The sequence below is a fragment of the Schistocerca nitens genome, chromosome 9 (assembly GCF_023898315.1).
Source record: "Schistocerca nitens isolate TAMUIC-IGC-003100 chromosome 9, iqSchNite1.1, whole genome shotgun sequence".
In the NCBI taxonomy this organism is placed as follows: domain Eukaryota; kingdom Metazoa; phylum Arthropoda; class Insecta; order Orthoptera; family Acrididae; genus Schistocerca; species Schistocerca nitens.
This window is the reverse complement of record NC_064622.1, coordinates 161,665,711-161,689,790: the sequence shown is the minus strand read 5'-3', so window position 1 is coordinate 161,689,790 and position 24,080 is coordinate 161,665,711. Positions and strand designations below refer to the sequence as shown.

The 24,080-nt window shown below is 39.1% G+C and overlaps 1 protein-coding gene across 1 annotated transcript in view; it reads right to left on the bottom strand.

Annotated features, from left to right (window-relative positions):
• The window catches only part of LOC126204078 (uncharacterized), a 47,982-nt gene that overhangs the window by 1,035 nt on the left and 22,867 nt on the right, over positions 1–24,080 (bottom strand). The window contains exon 9 of the mRNA XM_049938498.1: positions 14,556–14,725. Coding sequence (XP_049794455.1) covers positions 14,556–14,725 — 170 coding nt within the window. The remainder of the gene's footprint in view (positions 1–14,555; positions 14,726–24,080) is intronic.

Sequence of the window (24,080 nt, the reverse complement as noted above, 5' to 3'; positions counted from 1 at the left end):
AGCAGTGCCCGTGTTTTAACTGGTGGGCAGAAGACTGTCTTCACTTTATGTTCTCAGAGAACTCATATTATATTTGCAATTAATGCCCACAAAAAGGAATAAATGCAATGGACATCTCCTTCCAAGGGTCCTCTTCTGTTTCTGCCTGCTGTATAGTGGGTGTAGGACATAGACTCTCTGAATTTGCCACTCCTTGTAGCCGTTCTGCTGAAACACCATTCTCTGATGTTTAAGTTCTTGGTGGAGACTTTCACTGTTAGAGAGGGTGCAAGCCCTACATACCAATGTTTTGAGCATATCATTCCTCTGCAATGGGTGATGGCAGCTGTCCCCAAGTACATTTAGGTTGCATTTGGAAAGCAGAGCACTCCATCCACTTTGACTTCCATGCTAAAATTGATGTTCCTGTGTATGAAACTGAGATGTACGAGGTATCATTCAACTTGTCTCTTTCATAAGGAAGGTGTGGCCAATGCATTTATTCTTTTTGTAGTGCATACCTGGAAAGATAGGATGTACTCTCCTGAAACACCAAGTGAAGATGGTCTTCTGCCCACCAGCTAAAACACAAACAGTGCTTGGTAGTGTCAAAGACAACTTCAAACCATGTAAATATGGGGTGTATAGCATACCCTGCCAATGTGGCAAGATTTATATAGGTCAGATGGTGCTTATTGTTGAAGATTGTTGCTGAGAACACCAACAACACATCAGATTGCAAGACCCAAACAACAGTCCTGGAACAATGCCTATCGGAATTACTCAGAATGCATTACTAACTTCTGGAACTACATCATTAAAGAATCTATCATAATTCAATTAAGGTAACCGCTGATCAATCATGATAGCAGCTTTGTCCTTAGTAAGTCCTGAGAACCCGCAGTTAGTCTGATTAAGAAGAAGCAAGAGATACCTCACAATGAACTGACTTCGAGGACAGGCAGAGCAACAGCAGAGGTGCCACGAGCACAGTTTCTAGGTCGTGAATCTAGGACAGAGCAATGTGTCAGCAGGAGAGAGATGATGGGCACAGATGACAGACAGAATGACTAACTGGAGAGAGAAGAGATATAAGGACCACACTGACTGCTTGTTTCTGTTGAAGTCACCCCATTCAGGATTGTTAGAAAACTTTCTATCCAACCGCATATGTCATTGGATAGACCGTAAGCGTGCACTTTTTGGAGCAAGCGACGGTGCAGAACTGAGTCAAAAGTCTTTCGAAAGTCAAGAAATATGGCATAAACCTGGGAGCCGGTACCTTGAGCCTGTTGTATATCATGCACAAAGAGGGCCTGCTGTGTCTCGCATGATGGCTGTTTCCTAAAACTGTGCTGGTTTCTGCAGATGAGCTTCTCAGAGTCTAGAAAGGTCATGTCTGAACACAAAATATGTTCCATGATTCTACAACAAATTGATGTCAGTGAAATTGGCTGGTAATTCTGTGCATCCCATTTTCTACCCTATTTATAGACTGCTATGACCTGGGCCTCCTTCCAGTCCCGTGGAACTTTCTGCTGTTCCAATGGCCTCTGATAGATGGTGGATAAGAATGCTGCTATATTTGTAGCATAGTCAACATATAATCTTACGGGGATACCGTCTGGGCCAGATGCCTTCCTGGTGTCTAAGGATCTTAAATGTTTTACAATCGCAGATACACTAAACACTATGTCAGCCATCCTTGCGTTTGTTCGAGAATTGAAAGGGGGAATGGTGCTGCAGTCCTCTACCGTAAACAAGTTTTTGAAAGCTAGGTTTCGAATTTCAGCTTTCTGTTTATCATCATCAGTTACATTACCTGTACTGTCAACAATAGAAGGTATTGAATTATTTGCAGCGTTCGTAGATTTTATGTACGACCAAAATTTTTTGCGGTTATTTTTAGAATCTGCAGGTAAAATATTGCTTTCAAATTTGTTAAAAGAATCTCTCATTGTCCTTCTGACAGCTGCTTTCATTTCGCGTAATTTCTGTTTGTCAGCGGGGCAGTGACTATGTTTAAAACAACTGTGCAAAATTCTCTGCTTTCTCAGCAACTTCCTAATACGTTTCTTGTACCAAGGTGGAACCTCCCCCCCCCCCCCCCCCCCATACTTTTGCTGGACACATACTTCTATAGCACGCTAGGCACATACTTCTCTAGCACATGATGGACAATACCTTTAAACTCCGACCAAAGATGCTCAATGTCTTTGTTCCCACAGTGAATGCTTGGAGTTGACTATGAAGATATTCATTAATGACACTTAACGCTGTTTCTTTGTTTTTTTTGCAACTTCCACAGACATAGAAGCCACAATGACATTATGGTCGCTAATACCTTCTTCTAGATTAACTTCCTCAAAAAGATCAGGTCTGTTTGTTGCCAAGATATCTAATATGTTCCTATCTCGAGTTGGTTTTCTATCCCATTGCTCAAGGTTGTATGTTGAGAGTGCTCCTAGAATAACCTCACACAAATCTTTGCTTCTGCCCCCTGTGATAAACGTGTAATTTTCCCAGTCAATGAATGCCAGTTAAAGTCTCCACCTATAACTAATGGATAATTTGGATATTTATTTCCTATGTACTCAAGACATTCCCTGAAATGTTCTGCGACATTTGTTGTGGATGCTAGCGGTCTATGAAAACAGCCTAATACAATGGTCAATCCTTGTCTGATTGACAGCTTTATCCAGACTATTTCACAGTTTGACCCAGTATCAATCTCAACTGTGTTTAAACAGCTTTTAACTGCAATGAACACACCACCTCCCATAGCATCAGTCCTATCCTTCCTAAACCTTGTCCAATCAGAGTTAAAAATTTCACTGCTTTTTATGTCTGGTTTCAACCAGCTTTCGGTACCTAATACAACATTGGCACTGCTACTGTTTATTTCGGAGAGTAACTCGGGGATCTTGCTACAGACACTTCGAAAATCTACTAACATGAGATTAAGCATATTTAAATCCTTTAGAAGGACCTGTTTAGGCGAACTAACAATTTTTACAGTTGGCACAACCACATCCGTGACATGAACTGGTAATTTTTCAGGCCCACGGTTTGTTTCCCGTGGGGAGGAACCTAATCTAAAAAATCCCCATGAATATTACATTGTTCATCCTCCTCATGCGCTTTAGCACACTCAATACCAACACTAAACATGAACAGCACTAATGCACTCTTGTGGCCATTGTACCTGTCAGAGAATTGCGACTAATCATTTACATACCCACTGATGGTGTGTATGTGTATGAAGTTACACTGACATTTGACCATGTCTCCTGAGCGCTTCACTTATTTATCACGCAGTGCATATATATGAATATAATAGAGGGAAACATTCCACGTGGGAAAAATATATATAAAAAACAAAGATGCTGTGACTTACCAAACGAGAAAGTGCTGGTACATAGACACACACAAATTTCACGCTTTCACAACCCAAGGTTGCTTCATCAGGAAAGAGGGAAGGAGAGGGAAAGACGAAAGGATGTGGGTTTTAAGGGAGAGGCTAAGGAGTCATTCCAATACCGGGAGCGGAAAGACTTACCTTAGGAGGAAAAAAGGACAGGTATACACTCGCGCGCACGCGCACACGCACACACGCGCACGCACACATCCATCCGCACATATACAGATACTGGCTGACATATGTAAAGGCAGAGGTTGCCAGAAAATGGGAGCACACACATATTTACACAAATACTCAGACACATCTCATGCACACATGACTGCTGTCTCCAGCCACTGCATCAACTGTCTCTGAGAATCAGATTGAAACAACCCACTGCTCATGCCTCCCTGCCTCTCATCAGCAGCTGCTCAGCTAGGTGGAAAAAGTGGTGGCAGCACTGACTGCAAGCTGAGGTGAGTGGTAGAAAGGGGAGAAGCAGTGAGAATGAGGGAGTAGGGAAGCAGCACACACACTCACCTGCACCCAGCCATCAAGAATGCATGACATCTCAGTAAACAAACTATTTCATCTACGGAGACGAAAACGAGTTTTTTTCCCTTTTGTTCCCAAATTCCTCTGACACATTTGAAGTTCCCTGATTTCCAGAACTTGAGGCAAACCCGAATTATTTTCCAACTTTATTCACACAGTGAAGTCCCTATATTTTACTTTTTAAATTGTCCGTCTGATATTTAGCATGGGGCAGATCATCAACGTGCCAATAAGGAAAGATGATAATTCCCATAAAACAGCTAAACTTGCGATGTTTTTCACATGTCCAACTACAATATTGTATAATAAAGGTAATTATCTGCCATGAGCCTTTGCAGAGCTCAAATTAAAATTTTCAGTTCATACTCTCTTTTTAAGTTACATCTGTCATCTTATATGGGAAATAAACATTACAGATGTACTATATACATTTAGTCTGGTTTTAGTAGGGTGATCAACTCTCCTGTATTTCCCGGGATCTCCTGTATTACAGCCCCTTTTTTTTATTATTTTTTTTTTTTTTTAAAGAACCTGCCAACTCGCTTATTGACTGACTGTTTCTCTCATATATTTTGTCAGTGATCACTGTTATAAAGATTAATCCCATGAAGTACTATCAATAGTTCAAATTGCCCGATTGACAGATCTTGAAAAGTTTTAGAGTAATAATTGATATTATTGTCTACATATAGTCTTTTTTCTGTTCGTGTTTTTGGAGAAAGAAGTTGTCTGGCTCAATGGAATGTGAGAAGCGGAGAAAGAATGACATCTCTATGCGTTTTGAGGGGTCATGAGAATGGGAATGTCATTTGTTTCTTGTCCAGCATTGGCAAACCTTGGAAGTGCTCTCCTCATACCGATCAGCAGCTACAGTGAGTTCCGTGAATATGGTGAAAACAGGTACAGAAAGAAAGTAGGATTAAAATTTTAAAACACAAAGAAATTGATGTGCTACAGCATAGTAAAATGAGAGGCTTTGTACCAATAGCCGCAGGATCACATGCTCTCACAGAAAGAGCTTTTTCTCTTATGGACTAAACAGAGAAACAGCATCAGGGTACAGCTGATTGAGTCAGTAGACTAAAAATTGCAGAATTCTGCAGCTTCTATAATTAAGTCCTTGTAGAGTAGACATATACATGTGGAAATTTGTTAAATTTTATTGTGGTTATATTTGTATATTATATGCCATAAAATAAATTTGTTTGTTTAGATTATATCAGATTCATTTATGGTGGTGGTGGTGGTTAGTGTTTAACGTCCAGTCGACAACGAGGTCATTAGAGACGGAGCGCAAGCTCGGGTGAGGGAAGGATGGGGAAGGAAATCGGCCGTGCCCTTTCAAAGGAACCATCCCGGCATTTGCCTGAAGCGATTTAGGGAAATCACGGAAAACCTAAATCAGGATGGCCGGAGACGGGATTGAACCGTCGTCCTCCCGAATGCGAGTCCAGTGTGTCAGATTCATTTATTTATTGTGACACAATGTCTTAAATCTCCCTTAAGCATCAAGTATTCACACGATATTTTAATACACGAACACAACGAACACATATGTAATTCATCGCACCATAAGATAATTTTTTAAAACATACTTTTTCTTTCCTTCTAAATGGATAAAAATTCAGTGTTATTTTGATTGTCTTTTATTCCCAAGTATCTGATTTTTGAACTTTCAAGTTTAGGTAACCTTCTAAAGACAGGCATAATATTTTAAACATCTCATGGCATAAAATGTTCATTCTTTGTTGTCCTCTTTACAGGACACGCAGATAACTTTGATGTGCTTTTTACATACATGTTTGGAAAAAAATCACATATACTATAGAATGCCTGCTGTCATTTATACTTAGCCACATGTGACTACTTCTTTTGTTAGGCAGTGGTAGCTTGTCTTGTTCTTCACATTCTTGTGTGCTGGCACCAATCTCTCTCTCTCTCTCTCTCTCTCTCTCTCTCTCTCTCAGCTACATAGAGATTTACTATCTGGCATAGATTTTGATGTATATATGAACTGTTAATATTTTGCACAGTGAAGCTAATTAGTTAAGTCCTTAGCCACATTCTTCAGACATTCACATCTTCTAACTTTATTACCAGAACTCTTCTCTTTTCTCTGGTGAAAGTACATACATTTACACACCCAACCACACATGCACTGAAAAGTACACATCCACAGCCACGGTGAGACTGACTGTTGAATCGACAGCAGTTGCCTGTGCACTGGAAGTGGGGATGGGATAGAGAAGGATGCTTATGATGAGGAGGGGATAGCAAGATAACGTCATGCTGGTCTTTTGACAGATAACACAGTGGCTGCACAGCAAGACAAAAGGAGTTCTGAGGGTACAGCATATAAGAGGCAGAGAGAGGAAGGTGGCAGGGGAGGGAGAGGAGGAAAGGGGAGGCAGATAGAGATGAAGATGGGGAGAGGAAGATCCTCCATCTTCATCTCCACCTTCCTCTCCTTTCCATGCTTCCCAATTCCCCCCCCCCCCCCCCCCCCGCCACCACCACCCCATCTCTTACATGCTCTATACTCTGAACTCCTTTCAACTTCAGCCACTAAGTCACCTGTCGATAGACTACCTCACACTATCCTGCTATCCCTCCTCACCTCGTGCATCCTTTCCTACCCCAACCCCCATCCCAACTTCCATCTGCATAGACAACTGCTATCGATAATCAACCGCCAGTCTCACGGTGAGAGTGAGCATTTGGGTGCCTGTGTGTATGAATTTGTGTACTTTCACTAGAGAAAGAGCAAGAGCTCAAAAGCTATTGTAAATACTGTTTCTGTTGTTTGTTTCTATGTGTCAAAGATCAGTCAGCTGTAGATGAGTGGTTGGCTTTACTTTATTTTACTTATGCCCCTTCCCTGCTTTTCAGCAGTCTCCCTTGATAAATAATAAGCTATGACCAACTTGTAAAGGCCAACTATGAATAATAATGATATCATTCACGACCAAAATATGCCAGGAAGAAAATGTTATTTACATGGGAGAAGTACCTGTGAAGAAATGAAGTGATCCTACAAAAATCAGTATAAAAGCACACACTTTGTCATGATAAAAGCTGTACAGCATGGTTTAAAAACTACCATTCCTAAAAGGTTCTCAAAATTTCTTAAGTTTGTGATGTTTGTAGGAATAGCAGCACACTCTATCCAGAAGGCAGTTCTGTTTTGGCTGTACACTGGCATTTGTAATAAATGTGCTTTCAATACTAAGTGTTGTTCTTCACTGTAAACTCTGCTTTCAGATTTCGATTTGATTCTGGTTACACCATGGCTCTGTTTGGTGGAGATCCCATGTACTTGAAAATCAGCATCACTGTGGCTCCAATTAGGCAATGTAGAAGCCATCACATACATGGTTAGCAATCTGAACACAAGCAGTACATCCAGAATGGCTCCAATTAGGCAATGTAGAAGCCATCACATACATGGTTAGCAATCTGAACACAAGCAGTACATCCAGAATGTATTTTCATTCTGCAGCAGAGTGTGCACTCATTTGAAACTTCCATGCAGATTAAAACTACATGATAGACTGGGACTTGAACCTGCGACCTTTGCCTTTTGGTATATTCAAGAGACACAGGACTCCAAATCAACAATAAACCAGCTACACATCGGGCATCCATCAGTGTTTTCAGGAGATGCTGACCAGGAATGGCAAAATGGCTGAAAGTATTCAACTGAGTAGTCAGATACAACAAATGGGAGACATGATGTGCCTGACATGAGTGAACTTTTACATGGATGGCACAGTTCAGCAATGGTATGAGAACAATGTAAAGATGCTCAATAACTGCCACATATTTGAGAGAGAGGAAAAAAAAAAGTTTGGTGGAAATCAGCAGAGCAGGTCACCTTAATGGAAGAACAGGGCCCAACATCACAGGGAAACAACTCAGTCACGCATACGGAATGTTTTGGTCCTATGCCACTTAGTGATTCAAATAAGTCAGAAGATGACAAAATCTCACACCTAAGGAGAAACAGAAGACATGTATCAAGTTCTTCTGGTACATCGCATCACAACAACAGCAGAATTCATCCCATGGTACCAACACACTGACAAAATGCAACAGCAAAGAGTCAGACAAAAGAGGTATGACCAGCTTCTGAATAAGGTCCCTATGGCAGTTGTGGAAGCCTACCATGATCTTGCCTCTCTCATACAACAGTTTTTAGGAGAAGAGAGTCAGTATTTTATGGTATCCAGAACTGCTGAACTAAATAAGCAAGAGATAGCAGCTATGAATGCGGAGTTCACACACCAGGAGGGACAGAGAATGTTAAAGAAGAAGTGTATCAATCTTGAGCACAAATCTCAAGCTCCAGTAACACACCAGGAAGGATGGGCATAGCCGACTCTGACTTATGCTGCAACCATCAAATGACAACCCAGCTGCCTACCAATGCAGATACAACGAATCCCTCCACCATGTATAACGTGCCACAGAACAGACATTTGGAGGGGCAGTGGACAACACACTGGTGGTTTCCACTGTGGATGCTATGGACACATTATATGGTACTGTAGAAAAATAAGAGGAATTCTTGATGACTACTACACTGCCAGACATCAACTATCACAACAGTTCTACTCATGCCAGTCAACTGCACAAATTTGACCTCTGAGATGAAGCCTATCACTGTGCCCTGGTCAAGGCCACTTTTCAACATACTGTAGCTGTTCCTGTCTCTGTGAGAGGTACCAGCTACTCACGTAGCTGTCCAGTTCAGGAAAACTAAGTGAGGCAATCATCTATGAAGGTGAGACCACAAAAGAAGAAACTCCTCCATGCACAAGTCGCCAACATGTCAGGAAATCTCACTGACATCACCATCAATGGCCAACCTGAGAGGTTTCCTTTTCTGTAATGTAGAATGTGTATCATTGCCAGAAAAAGAAGACTATGTTCCATGAACTAGAAGTGATTGTGCTGACAGTTGCAAATGGGAAAGACAACCAGCTGACAGGACTATGTATTGGAAGAACAGCTATCAATGAGAGAACACAGCCCTTTGAATTTGTCGTTTTAGCAGAATGTAGTCATAATGTTATTCTCGGATGGGACTTCTTGTAGACACCAGACTATGGCACATCAGAGCTCCAGTTTGACTAAGCTACGCCAATAAGCACACATAACAAAGATTGCTCTGAGCAGTTATTTGCCATTAAAGACGTTGTTATCCTGCTGTCAACAACGAGACAAGTTCCAGTCATCAATCTAGATGATCAGTTGAACTATGCTATTATCTAAATGCCAATAGGATCCAGCCTGACCGAGGAACAATGGTGGCGTGTGTTGCCTTTCTGCGCTTATCTTTGGATGGTTTGAAATCCAGAGGTAAGAAGAGACAGACCAAGCAGCCCATGGTAAAACATTGTATCAAAACTGAGGATCATCCATCAATTAGCCAGTGTTCATATATGGTGTTGCTGGCTGAATGATGGATAATCTGGGAGGAAGCAGAAAAGATGCTGCATGATGACATCACTGGACACTCAGAGAGTCCTTTGTCCTCTCTTATAATCTTTGTGAAGAAGAAGACTGGCACATGACATTTTTGTGTTCACTACTGATAATCTGAAAGAAGTAATGAAAACAGCTATCTACCCACTGCTGTGCATTGATGACACCCTAGACTGCTTGAGAATAGCAAAGTATTTCTCAAGTAGGTAAATGTAGTCAGGCTATTGGCAAATTGAGGATGACAAAGCTGGCTGGAAAGAGACTGTCTTCATAACTCCTTATGGCCTCTATGAGTTCAGTGGTAAGCCATTTGACACCATGCTGAAGTGTGTTCAGACTGCATGCCAACATTTGAATCCAAAGAAGTGCCTTTTTGCTTCTCTTTCATGTTCTTGAAGTCGTATAACTGCAGTCTGGTTTTGGTACAAGTAGCACATAATGTTTTTCTCCCGGTATTTTATCACTATTACCTTCAGAATTTCAAAGAGTGTGAAAATTATTACAAGCTTTTCCTAGATCTACAAATGGTATGAATGCAGGTTTGCATTCCTTCAACCTATATTCTAAGGTTAGTCATAGGGTCAATATTGTTTGAAGTAACCCTACATTTCTCCAGAATCCAAACTGATCTTCCTCAATGTTAGTTTCTACCAGTCTTTCAATTGGTCTGTAAAAATTTTTTGTTAATAATTTGCAACCATGTATTATTAAACTCATTGTTCAGTAAATACACATGTGAGACCACCTGCTACTTTCAGTTAGGAGTATTCATTTTTCTTGGGGCTTACTTCACCTTTTCCATACCAAGTGGAATAGTACTGTCATGGTTGGTTCTCCCAACGATATTAATAGTTCTGAAGAAATGTTAACTACTCCAGTTGCCTTGTTTTGCTTAGGTCTTTCAGTGTTCCATCAAATTTTTCTCAAGATATCACATCTCCCTTCTCCTCTTTATCTGCTTCCTCTTCCCTTACCATAACATTGTCTTAATGATTGTTTCTTTTATACAGCTGTTCTGCATATACCTTACATGTTTCAGCCTTTCCTTCTTTGCGTAGTACTGGTTTGCTGTAGCACAATCACCACTTTTCACGCCATGCAGATATCGTGTCTAAATCAACTTGCAATTAGTTTTGATCTTCCAGTGATTTTACTGGATGATAAATGACATCATCTATAAACAATATAAGAAAGCTGCTCAGATTGACTCCTAAATCATTTATCTAGATTAGAAACAGTAGAGGGCCTATAATGCTTCTGCGGAGAATGCCAGATATCACTTCTGTTTTAAATTCAAACTCTCAAGTGTTATTCGTGGGTTTTGAATTGGGCCTTGTCTTTCATTCCTTTACTAATTTCACTATTCCATCTGTCAAACTCACCCAGTTGTCTTCTACTATGTTACCTTTTCGCCATTTCAGTTGACCTGAACCTTTCAGCACTTTTCCCCCCTTTCTTATCCTGGTCTCAAATTTCTGCCTTTCTGCAATTTTTCCAGCTCATAAACAATAAATTATGCACAGAGTCCGCATCTGCTCTTGGATGTGTTTTGCAGTTTAAAATACGGTTTTAAAATCACTCTCTTATCATTTTGTAATCTACCTGAAACTGTGCAGTACCTCCAGGCGTCTTCCACGTATACAACCTTTGTCCATGATTCTTGAAGTATTAGCAAAGATTAAATTAAGCTCTGTGTAAAATTCTACCAGAACACTTCCTCTTTCATTTCTTCCTCTCAGTTCACTTTCTGCTACTATTTTTCATTCTCTTCCTTTTCCTACTATTAAACTGCAGTTCATCACAAATTTCCATCTCCAGTAATATATTACATAATTTCCTTTATATTGTCATATATTTCCGCAATCTCTCTGCTATCTACAGAGCATACAGGCGCATATATTTATACTATTTGGTGAATTTTGTTCTTGTATGTAAATATTGGCTATAATGTATATTCACTGTACTGTTTTTAATTGTTCCCCCATATTTTTAGTTTCTTATCTAGTATTTTCCTACTCTTGTGTTACCCATACTGGTTTTGTGTGCATAATCCTGTGTGGATGAGGCCTTGCCTGTAGCTATCGAGCATGCAGGGTGCAGTTGTCTGCAAGTTGAGACTCACGTTGGTACCTATGATGCCTGTTGCCTGGATTCTGAGGCTATCTTCAGTTCTTATGGGTAGCTGGTGGAAGTGGAGAAGGCTGTTGGCCTCATGTGTATGGTGCAAGCAGAATTTGCAATTGGAGCATTGTTCCCAGAGTTGATAAGGTCCTCTAGTTTGGAGCCGAGTGGAGGGATTCACCCACAGCCTCTGTAAACTTTATGACAGTCTTGGCTGCAGATTTCTGGGCCTGACATTATGGGGTGGAAAGTTGTAGGACTTCTCTTGATAGGTCAGGGATGCACTGCACTAAGGAGGCAGTTACTCAGGTAATGAGTATTTGTGGAATGCACATTATTTTTTTAAGGCTAGGAGGTACTTTGAGGAATTCTGATGAACATTCACCAATTGACATGCTGACAGCAAAATCAGACTGTGATAAGAGTAAAGACACTATGATGGTCAAAATTTTGTCAGTAAATTGTTTATGTACAAGGGGTGGTTGAAAAGTTTCTAGCCTGAGATAGTTACCGTAATGTCTCACACAAACACCACCATTTACTTTTATGGTGACCCTTTGTGGACATGCAAGTCAAATTTTGTGGCTCCAGCTTAGTTAGTTTTACCGCTAGGATGCTTTATATACCATAGTGTGAGCAAAATGGCAAATATCGAAAGAATCAAGAACTGTGCTGTGACTGAATATCTTCATTTGAAGGGAATGACGTCCAAGGAAATTGTGGAGGACATGTGGAATACACTTAAGGACAGTACTCCATCTTGTGCAACAGTGGAAAACTGGGTGTCCAACTTCAAACATGGAAGAATGAGTGTGGAAGACGTGCCAAGGAGCGGAAGGCCTGTAACCATTGCCACTGATGAAACAGTGACTGCAATTCATGATGACTCCTTACCCTCTCCCTTAAAACCCAGATCCTTTAGTCTTTCCCTCTCCTTCCCTATTTCCTAATGAAGCGACCGTGGGTTGTGAAAGCTTGAATTTTGCGTGTGTGTTTGTGTTTGTTAGTGTCTCTATCAACATACCAATGCTTTCATTTGGTAAGTTACATCATCTTTGTTTTTAGATATACACAAATGATCTAATGAACAGGGTGAGCAGCAATCTGCTGCTGTTTGCTGATGATGCTGTGGTGTACAGGAAGGCGTCAAGTAACTGTAGAAGGATACAAGATGCCTTAGCCAAAATTTCTAGTTGGTGTGATGAATAACAGTTAGCTCTAAATGTGGAAAAATGTCAGTTAATGCACATGAGCAGGAAAAACAATCCCAGAATGTTCAAATTGAGCATCAGGAGTGTGCTGCTTGGCATGGTCACATCGTTTCAATACCTAGGCATAACACTGCAAAGTGTTATGAAATGGAATGACCATGTAAGGGCTGTATAGGGAAGGTGAATAGTTGACTTCCATTTATTGGAAAAATGTCAGGAAAGTGTAACTCATCTACAAAAGATGACCTCCTACTGAACACTACTGTGCTGCATTCTTGAATACTGCCAGATTGTGTGTAATCTCCACCATATGGGATTGAATGAAGGCATTGGAGCAATTCAGAAGCAGGATGCTAGATTTGTTACTGGTAGGTTCGAACAACACACAAGTATTGTGCAGATGCTTCAACAATTCAAATGAGAATCGCTGGAGGGAAGATGACACTCTTTCCAAGGAACACAACTCAGAAAATTTGGAGAACTGCTGCCAATGTATATATCATGTAAGGCCCGCAACTGCAAGTGGAAAGGAAATGACGAGTAGCGGTATGAGGTACCCTCATCACATATCATGCAGTAGCCATGTAATATGTATGTACATGTACTCACTTAACCAAAAACTCTATTTTTCTTATCAACTCATTCCACTAATTCTGACTATATCTAACTTCAACTTACCCAGTTCCCTTTTAAATTGTCTAACCTACCTGTTCCCTTAAGGGTTCTCACATTTCACCCTTCAACATGCAGAGTGCCATGTTTGTTTTTCTGATGAAATCTCCATATGTAGTCCTGTCCGGAGATCTGAATGGGGGACTATTTTTATCTTTGGAATACTTCACCCAGAGTGCTATCATCATTAAACCATAGTGTAAAGCTGCATATTCTTGAGAAACATAATGGTCGTAGTTTCCTCCTGATTTCGGCTGCTTGCAGTACCAATATGGGATAAAGCAATGTCTAATGTAACAAAGTGAAAAGGCAGCTCTCCTTGAAACATAAATTTTTGTGGCATCTCTCAATCGGTAACTCTCTGCCATAGTTTTAATGAAAAATCGACAATTCACATCATTCCTTCCACTAGAACAGTGCTATGTCTATTCACTGATCATCTTGTATGGCATGGTATTGTGGTACTTCTGTGATACTGATAGTGAACACATAATCTGTCATGGTGAAGACTGATCATGGAGTCTCCATGACACAGCATATTTCTGCACAAAAGCTTTTTAAAGGACTAGAAACTAAAATATGCAGTGTGTACGTCAACATGAACACACCAGTCAGTGTCCTGACAATAAATGTGGTTTCTTGTTTTGCTTAGCGTGCGAGTACATATGTACACTTCTAGTTCAGTGATCATGGGTCATAAATATCAGTTTTATAAAAAAAGTGATGAAATAGTGTGCTTCATTAACCACTACATCACAAGTCTACAATCAAACTCTTACAACTTACCAATGTGAAGGACTTTAGTTAACACAGGAAACACACACACTGCATGCTGAAGGGCAACATTTCACGACAAGGCATGAGTAAGTTTTTGGAAATGTAATTATTATATCAAAATTCATGGCAAAATGCTCTTATTGGTGTAGATTTTCATTCTGGGCTTTTTTCATTGTTAAATTGAGTAAAGCAATTCCCCTGTTTAACATCACACAAGAAGACTAGCACTATTGATACACAAAAGTTATTGTTGTCTACAAAAGCAGTTTAATATCACTTGTGATTCTCCTTCATATTGTGAATTTAAAGAAAACAGAGGTAATAGCTTTTATTTTGAGTAACTGTATATTTACCTTTTGAAACTCATGAAATGTTTTTAAACACAACATTACACAACAGGAGCCTTTGTGACTGATGTCTGGTGTTGAATGATTTTCATTTTCATTTGAGTTATCCTTACTAGATCTGCAGCAGGTACAACTAACGGTGTTGTCACTAATTGCACCAGCAATGACATTCATACCTGAAATGAGAACAAAAACAATAAAGAACCATGGAATTATGGAACACAAACTGGACAATGACTGCAAAAACTGGTTAGCATTTATCTTCATGCTTAGCACTTTGTGGAAGGATTCCCCCCCCCCCCCCCCCCTACTTCAATTATGAAACTACACTATAATCTTATAACGAGTCTGGGTTGACAAACCTTATGACAGTATCTTGATTTTTCTGAAGTCTTGTCTCAATTATTAAATACATCAGCACTGCCATTCTGATGTCTTTAGCTATCCTAAAGCCACTCTGGCCATCATCTAGCATGATATTCTAAATCTTCTTCTCCACTGTGATATACATTATTCTTGTCAATAGCTTTGATGAATGAGCTGTTAAGCTTGCACAATACTTCTCGCATTTATTTATCTATGGTATCTTCAGGATTCTGTGGATCATAATCTTCAGAAAGCTTGATTATATGTTCCAGTCTCAACGATTCTACACACTAAACTGAAAAATCATTTGTTTTCCACTACGTACAGTAATTTCAGAAATTCCAAGGGGATGTTGCCTATGCCTTCTGCCTTATTGACCAGTAATTATTCCAAAGGTCTGTTAAACTCTAATAGTGGATCCCCATTGTCTTCCAATCTGATACCCTTTTCTTCTACATTCATATCAGCAGACAGTACCTCTCCCTCATGTGAAAACCCAATGTACCCTTTCCACCTATCCATTCTATCCTCTATGTTTAACAGTGAAATTCCTCTCTCACTCTTAATGTTGTTACCTTTACTTTTAGTTCTATTGAAGATTGTTTTGACTTTTCTATATGCTGAAGCAGTACTCCTGGCAACCATTTCTTTTTTTATTTCTTCGCACTTTTCCTGCAGCCATTTCAACTTAGCTTCCCTTTACTTCATATTTATTTCATTCTTCGGTAAGTTATATTGCTGTATTCCTGCTTTTCAAGAGCATTTTTGTACTTTCTTCTTTTGTCTAACTTCAATTGAAGTATTTCTTCTGCTATCCAAAGTTCTCTAAGTTACCTACCTTACACCTCTATTTGTCTGTCCAACTTCAGTGGTTGCCTTTTTCTCGAGATGTCCATTCCTCTTCAACAGCACTTCCCATGGTGACATTCATCACTGCAGTATCTTCAACTCCAGGGAACTTCAAGCACAGTCACCATTTCTCAAAACTTCAGCATTCCATTTTTTTCCCATATTTATTCTTCTTGGCAATTCTCTTAAACTTCAGTCAACTCTTCATCCTTACTAAAACATGATCTGAGTATATATCTGTTACTGAGTACACCCTATAATCCTACTGCTCATAATGGACATTTACTTTTTTTTTAATCCATCTTTCAGCATTAACATGCAAACGATGTTGTCAGAAGAATTACAGCTGTTTGTACATTATGTTTTACATAACAAAATATTACATGGTAAAAACATAGCAATGTTGTACCCTATTAGCTTATAACTGCCTCTACACCCATATCTACACATAACAGTAAGCCTTAATTTATCAGCATTAACATGCAATCGATGTCGTCAGAAGAAGTATAGCTATTTGTACATTATGTTTCATATAACAAAATATTACATGGTAAAAAAAAAATAGCAGTGTTGTACCCTATTAGCTTATAGCTGCCTCTACACCCATATCTATACATGACAGTAAGCCTTAATTTATCAATAAATTAGGTCATTTTGCTCACATTACACCATTTTCTGCTGCTGTTGGGATTAACTTATGTGCGTTTGCTCACAAATCTTTATCTTCTTTCCATTTTACTTCACTGACTCCTAGTATATCTAGACTGAGGCTTTGCATTTATCTTTTCAGATTTCATAGCTTCCCTACCACATTCAGATTTTTCTCAGATTTTTTTCATACACAGCTTCCCCCTGCCAGTCTCTTCCTGAGATCTGAATGGGGGACTAATCTTGAATTTTTTGCCAAGGGATAGATCATGATAACACTTTTTCAATACCGACCATTTTCCTATGAACACACATTATGTGTCTTTAATACTGTGATTTCCATTACCTTTATTAGGTCATACTTTGCCATGACGTATGTAACAACTACTGTTAAAATTTTTCATTCTCTTTCATTTTTATCCGGAAATGAGTGTAGAATGTATGCTTGGAGACGAAATAAAGAGTCCCAAGGTTTTTTTCTGTTAATTGTTTCTAATGTGAGGTGCAGCAAGATCTTTGAACTCTAAAATGACATAAGATGACAGATATTTTCCAACCGAGTGCAGCTCTGGTACAAAGACAACGAATACTCCATGCAGATTCAGATCTAGACTCTGAAAAGCTAACAGTGGACACTCTGAAATATTCACATGAAGCTAAGAATTTCTAGGAGCAACTAGTGTTGTAGGATGATGCTGAATAAACTTTTGTATTTTATGAATATTTCGGATTAACTTAAGAGATAGACTTGAAAAGTATTTTAACAAACAGAATTGTCAGGAAAGAAAAATGTAATGTACTTTTAATAATTTAATTACAAAATTATTTTATGCCAGAATCAATATTTTAATGCGCAATTAATGTTTCATTTCATCTGAAACTCTATTCAAACATTTGTAGATAAGGATTGTTGTTATAGTAATATGCAAGCTGAAATCTAACTTTTTCTTTACAGTGCAGTATGTTCTTCCTCTGTGCACCAACATGACTAACAGATGTATTCATCAGCAGCTACTTTTGATAAGTATAACAAATAGACCCGGCTTCTTTGACAATTTTCACACTGAAACTAGTGTCAGTGACCATGACATGGTTGTGCCTACAATTATTACCAAAGTACAAACAACACAAGTAGAAAGATAAACATGTTCAATAAACCAGATAAAAAAAAAGCAGCGCAAGACAGGTGTGTGTGTGTGTGGGGGGGGGGGGGGGGAGGCTGTAGATAAAGAGATGCTGAATGAAAAATACATTTGGCTGTAAAGATAGCAAAGTGTTAAGCCTTTGATGACTACCGTAGCAGAATATTGTCAAATGATCTTTCAAAAACCCAAAGAATATGTGGTCATATGTAATGGCTGTTAGTGGCACCGAAGCTAGTTTCCAGTGGCTTGCAAATGAGACAGGAACTGAAAGTGAGGGCACCAAAGCGAAAGCTGAAATTCTTAACACTGTTTCCATATGTAGCTTTACAATAGAAAACCCATTAGAACTTCCATAATTTAATCTTTGTATAACCGAAGAAATGAGTGAAATAAGTTTTACTGTAAATGGTGTTGAGAAACAGCTGAAATTTTTAAATCTGAACAAAGCTCCAGCACCTGATGAAATCCCTATCAGATTCTATACTGAATTTGCAGTTGACTTAGCCCCTCTCCTAACTATAATCTACCATAGATCTGAAAGAAAGCACAGATGACACCCATTCACTAGGAGAGAGGTAGAAGTAATTCACAACACTACTGTTCAAACCCTTGACTAGCATTTGTTGCAGAATCTTACAACATATTCAGTGCTCACACGTAATGAGGTATTTCAAACAGAAAGACCTCCTCCATGCCAACCAGCAAGGATTCTGAAATAACTGATCACGTGAAACCCAAGTTGCACTTTTCTCGCACGACATACTGAAAGCTTTGGATCAAGGCAGTCAGGTAGATGCAGTATTTCTTTAATTCCAAAAAAATATTTGGCAAAGTACCACATCTATGCTTATTGTCAACAGGATGATTATGTGAGTTACCAGCAAAATTTGTGACTGGATTGAGGATTTTTTGATAGAGGGAACATAGCATGTTATCTCAGATGGGGGATCATTGTTACATGTAGAAGTGGCTTCCAGTATGTCCCAGGAGTGTGTTGGGACATTTACTGTCCATGATGTATGTTAATGACATTGTAGACATGTAGAAGTGGCTTCCAGTATGTCCCAGGAGTGTGTTGGGACATTTACTGTTCATGATGTATATTAATGACATTGTAGACAATGTTAATAGTAATCTCAGACTTTCTGCAGATGATGTATTCACCTATAGTGAAGTACTGTCTGAAAGAAGCTGCATAAATATTCAGTCATTCTTGATAAGATTTTAAATTGGTGCAAAGATTGGCAACTTGGTTTAAATGTGTTCAGAAATGTAAAATGAGTCCTAGTTGCAATCGGCCAACTACTACAAATACCTGGGTAGGGATATGAAATGGAATCATCACATAGGCTCAGTCACAGATAAAGCAGGTGACACACTTTGATTTATTGCTAGAATACTGGGAAAATGCAATCAGTCTACAAAGGAGACAGCTAACAATTACTTGTGCGACACATTCTGGAATATTGCTCAGGCAAGTGGGACCTGTACCAAATAGGGCTAAACAGTGGACATTGAACATATCCACCTATACAGAGAAGGGTAGCATGAATGGTCACAGGTTTGTGTGGCCTGTGGGAGAGCGTCACAGAACTGGAAGGCTCTTGAAGATAGAAGTAAACTATTCAGAGAAAGTATAGTTTCAAAGTTTCAAGAACAATGACGACTCTAGGAATACACTACAACCCCCTAATTATTGCTAGGGTTTGTGAGGACAAGATTAGATTAATAACTGCACAAACACAGAGGCATTTGAACAATAATTTTTCCCATACTCTAAGTGAATGGGATGGGAAGACACCCGAATAAGTCGTACAATGGGATTACCCTCTGCCATGCACTAAAATGGTTTGCCGAGTACAGATGTACAGGTGGGCTGTAGATAAATGTGTGAAGTAAGTATTAGTGTGCCCCTTACAGAGCCTGAACAGTCTGGTGCATTGTTGGCTGAGTGAATGACATGTATGTGAGAGAGGTTGACTGCATAATACTAGGGCCAAGGGATATGGCCACTATTTATCCCTATAAATAATGGTGGACCCACTAATAAATGGAAATAATTTTTAATTATTTATCATGGGAGTTCTGTGTACCTTCTGCATCCTCATGCCATGTTTACTGCTGATTCTTTTGCCTTTAAGGACAGGTTCCCAATTTCATGATATTGCCTTGAACCTGTGTCTGCTCTTCTGCTGTCTCAGGCAAGATTATTGTCAGAAAATAAGTCTTGGGCCATCCTTGCTGATTACTTGTATTCAAAATTCAAGCAGCAGATATGATCAGTCTTGGGATTGTAATGGTACTTTAATTACGTAACCATTACGGAACCTCACCTCAATATCTCGATACCAGCAATGTTCTACTGTGTTTCTGTAAAATAGTTAACATATTTCTGTGACAACATTCAGATTTGATTTCATTAATTTAGAAGTACTTTGATACATCGATATGTTTATATTGCAATGATATTATTCTTATGTGTGTTCTTTTTTTTTTGTCACTATGATCTTTAACGTACTTGTAACACTGATTTTTGGGCGCTTAAGTGATTATTAGAGTGTCAAGTCTTGGTCGTCATGTTGAAAAGACGCAAATTGTAGTCAGTTTATGAAATGTGAACTTTATCAGTGAGGAAGATATTTTTAAGTATGTTTTATATTATGAAGTGATGTTGCAACAAAAGTAATAAAAAAGAAGTGTAACTTAAATTCGGAGTGCTGATTACTTTTTTACATCACTATTGTGCTAACTTGCAAAAGTTTAATCTTCAAGAATGGTTTATGAAACACATCTATAAAACTTTTGAATCTCGCAGAACAACACCTAGGCCTCTTTGCATCCGAGTTTGGAATCATCACTACCTAGATTTTCGCCGATTGAGCCACAAGTTCACTGTTTTATGGTCGAGATGTCAGCCCTAGACCATGGTTAACTATCAATGTAAGAGGGTTGAATGAAAAGTAATGACTCCACCTTTATTAATTGGGTTTGGATGAAAATATTTTAATAAATCAAATGCAGAAATAATACTTAGAATGTGATGTTTAATTACCAATATTCACTTGCCCACATAATCACCAACCAATTGGATACATTTCTGTCAATGATGAACAAGTTTTCTGAAGCCGTAACAGAAGAAGTCAATACTGTTTCCGCAACCACAGTTTCACAGTTCTCTCAGCAACTTCATCAGAAGCATAATGATGTCCCCACAGATCGCCTTTCGTTACTGGGAACAGATGGAAGTCAGATGGTGCCAAATCTGGACTGTATGGAGGATGCCATATGGTTGTGAGATCCAGTCTCTGAAGTTTTGCTGTGGTGGCATGTGAAGTATATGGTTTGCCGAGCAAAGAAATAATGTGACCCACACGTTCTTATGAAATGCCGATTGTGCTTGCAATTTCTCTCTGAGTGATACAACGATCATCTTGAATCAATCTGTCAACATTTTGCTTGTGAAACTCGGTGGTTGCTGTCTCAGGCTGTCCAACTCTTTGCTTGTCAAGCAGGTCAGATGTTCCCGCCTCAGCATCTTTAAACTTACTCACCTACCGACACACAGTACTCACATCAACACAATCACCTTAAGCTGCTTTCATTCTGTGATGAATCTCCTTTGGGGTGACACCTTCTGCTGTCAAGAATTCAACAACTGCACATTGCTTAAATCACATTGACCGACTGTCTATGCAGGGTTCCATACTTTACACTGTAACAACACAACTGTTCAATGCTAAGGCTTGCTGCCAACTGGAGCTGTAGAGAAGGGACTACAGGACAAGCCAGTACCTTTCGCGTACCAATGCTGCCAACTGCTGAAGAGTTATGAAGGTGGAGGCATTACTTTTCAGTCAACCCTCATACAACTAATAAGGTACATTTTAAATTTTTTGCTAATTTGTGAAGGATTCCACATTATTTCCTTACTGTTTTGGACAGTCTGTTAAAAAATTCTGCAACAGGATACAGAGTGTCACTCTGACTCCAGACAAGAAAGTACACTCTTATTTTTTTGGTATTGTATATTCTAGTTCATCTGAAATTGATTTTTATAGCTGATACCATATTCAACTGAGAAGTAAATGTGCTAGGAACTGAGTGTAAAGATTTCTAGATTTCTGAAGCTGTATTTGAAAGGCATGTGGTTTTCAACATGAGTACTGTCAATCACCTCTTTCACAGTACAAATACAGATTGAAAAATGGAAAAAGATCACCATGAAGGAAGGTACCCCATGGGTATTTGTTAGTCTGGGATATGTATTGTGTCCAGTCAGCAGAAAAAATAAATTTCAAAGAAACAGCTAAGCAAAAGGGGTGTTTGGGTGGTATCAGTGCATAAAACTAAGCACACAAATTCAAATTCTTACTAAAAAGTAGTCATCCAGCATTTGAAATACTGCTCTTAAAATATGAACTCTCCCTATACTTCTTACACCAACATATTCTACATATGAAATGAGAGACAGTAGAGATTTTATTATAAGAGGCAGCTTGTGTATTTTTTGATCATTTGTATTGAGTGAGTTCAACTTCTTGGGATAGTGTTACACCATCTGCGGTACAGGGCGGGCGGGCAGGGGGAGGGGGGGGGGGGCAGAAGAAAAAGAAAAAAGACGATTAAAGGTGGACAGAGACTGTGCTGTTGTGTATGGATGCAGGAGGAACTGGCTACTGTCTGTAAACAACTGGAGGCTGTGTTGGCCACAAATGATGGGTATCAAGCTGCTGCTCTGCATTGCAGTAGTGTTGAAGCACATGAGACAATTGCTTTGGCACCTCTGGACCCTACAGCATTGCCTTACAATATTTACCCGAATCTAAGCCACACTTTTTTCCGGTTTTTGTAATCCAAAAAACCGCCTGTGGCTTAGAATCTAGAGCAAAGAAAGTGGAAGTTCTGAAAAATGTTGGTACGTGTTGTCACAACAAACTTCTGCAGTAGAATATCTGTAGTGCTACACAGGCATGCTTTGCAGGCACAACGATAAATACTGGCGCCAAAACCTCTGCGGCAGCAAAAAATAAAAAAAAAAAAAGTGGAAGACTAGCTTTTTTCTCCGCCCCGAGTTTCGACCACTGCATTTTCATACATTATCCCACGAAGTAAATACAAATTCCGAATTGTTCATCTTCGAATGTAGCAGCATTTCAATGTAATACGAAAATCCGACTGACAAGACTGTTTGGGATGTTTGTCAATATGGCCAACTCTACGTTCTGAATTTTTTCCTACCTGTGAGAAGAGATGGTTGCTAATAGGAAGTTTTATGAATTGTGAATCACATGCAGTATTCTCTTTGCCATAAGAATAGGCTAATATGAATATAAACATTTTGCCATGTATTCTTTCGTGTTTGCTGTTATCTCATTTAAATCCTGTCTGCCTAATAAACTACAAAACTAGAGTGAGACAACAGCAAACACGGAAGAACATACATATCATGTCATGTTTATATTTGTATTATTCTTATGCCTAATAGTGATACAGTTAGAAATGAAGCACGGCAATTGACTAGATTTTTAAATCTAAGATGACTAATTTCTATGCAGAATGTAATGTACTAAAGAGGTGTCTGCAAAGATTTTCAAACGGAGAAAAATTTTCGCTAAACTCTCATTCAGAACATAAAGATAAAATTAGAGAGATTCAAGCTCACATGGAGGCTTACAGGTAATCATTCACCCTGTTAACCATCTGCGACTGGAACAGGGAAAGGAGGAATTGATAGTGGAACAAAAGGTATCCTCAGCCCTGTACCATAAGGTGGTTTGTGCAGTACAGGTGTAGATATGAACACAGTCATTCTTTGTGCACAAAATCTATCAGTCCAATGAGAACTCAAGTCTGAAGACAAATTTCATTACTAACAAAAGCTAGTGTTAACCATAATTTGCCGCAATTTGCTAGACAATGCTGAAATAAAAATGACTCTGATTCATAACTTTGTAGCCATTTCAATAAGTTATGCTACGTGATTCCCATGACATGGGGAAAGAGCATTACCATTCACTAGCTCACTTTCTGCTTTTGGATGTAAAAACATGTGACATGATAAATGTTGCCATTTACTTTGACCCTTTGCTGCCAATGACAACAGAAATAATTTTGATGAATTTAAACATGGGCAAACATCCAATTATGATGTGGACTGCTCAGGACGCCTGGCAGACGATGTTACTGAATAAATTAATGAATGAGTCCATAAAATGATTATCACCGATTGCTGCCCTAAAGTGTGTGAAGTAGTAGCACCCATAGGTGCATCAACGGGAAAGGCAATTAATATTTTAAATGATAAGTTGTTGATAAGATAACTGATAGTCTACTGAGTGCCACAATTGCTGATGGTATACAACAGCTGGGTGTAACTTTCAACTTTAAAGCTGTTTTTAGAGAAATTTAAGAGAGTTTTATATTTTATTAAATGGCGGTACCAGTTGCATACAAACATGTGTATCCCGAAATGCCATCTGTGCCATTTCTTTAGAGCAATGTGTCAACACATTCATTTGGTAAT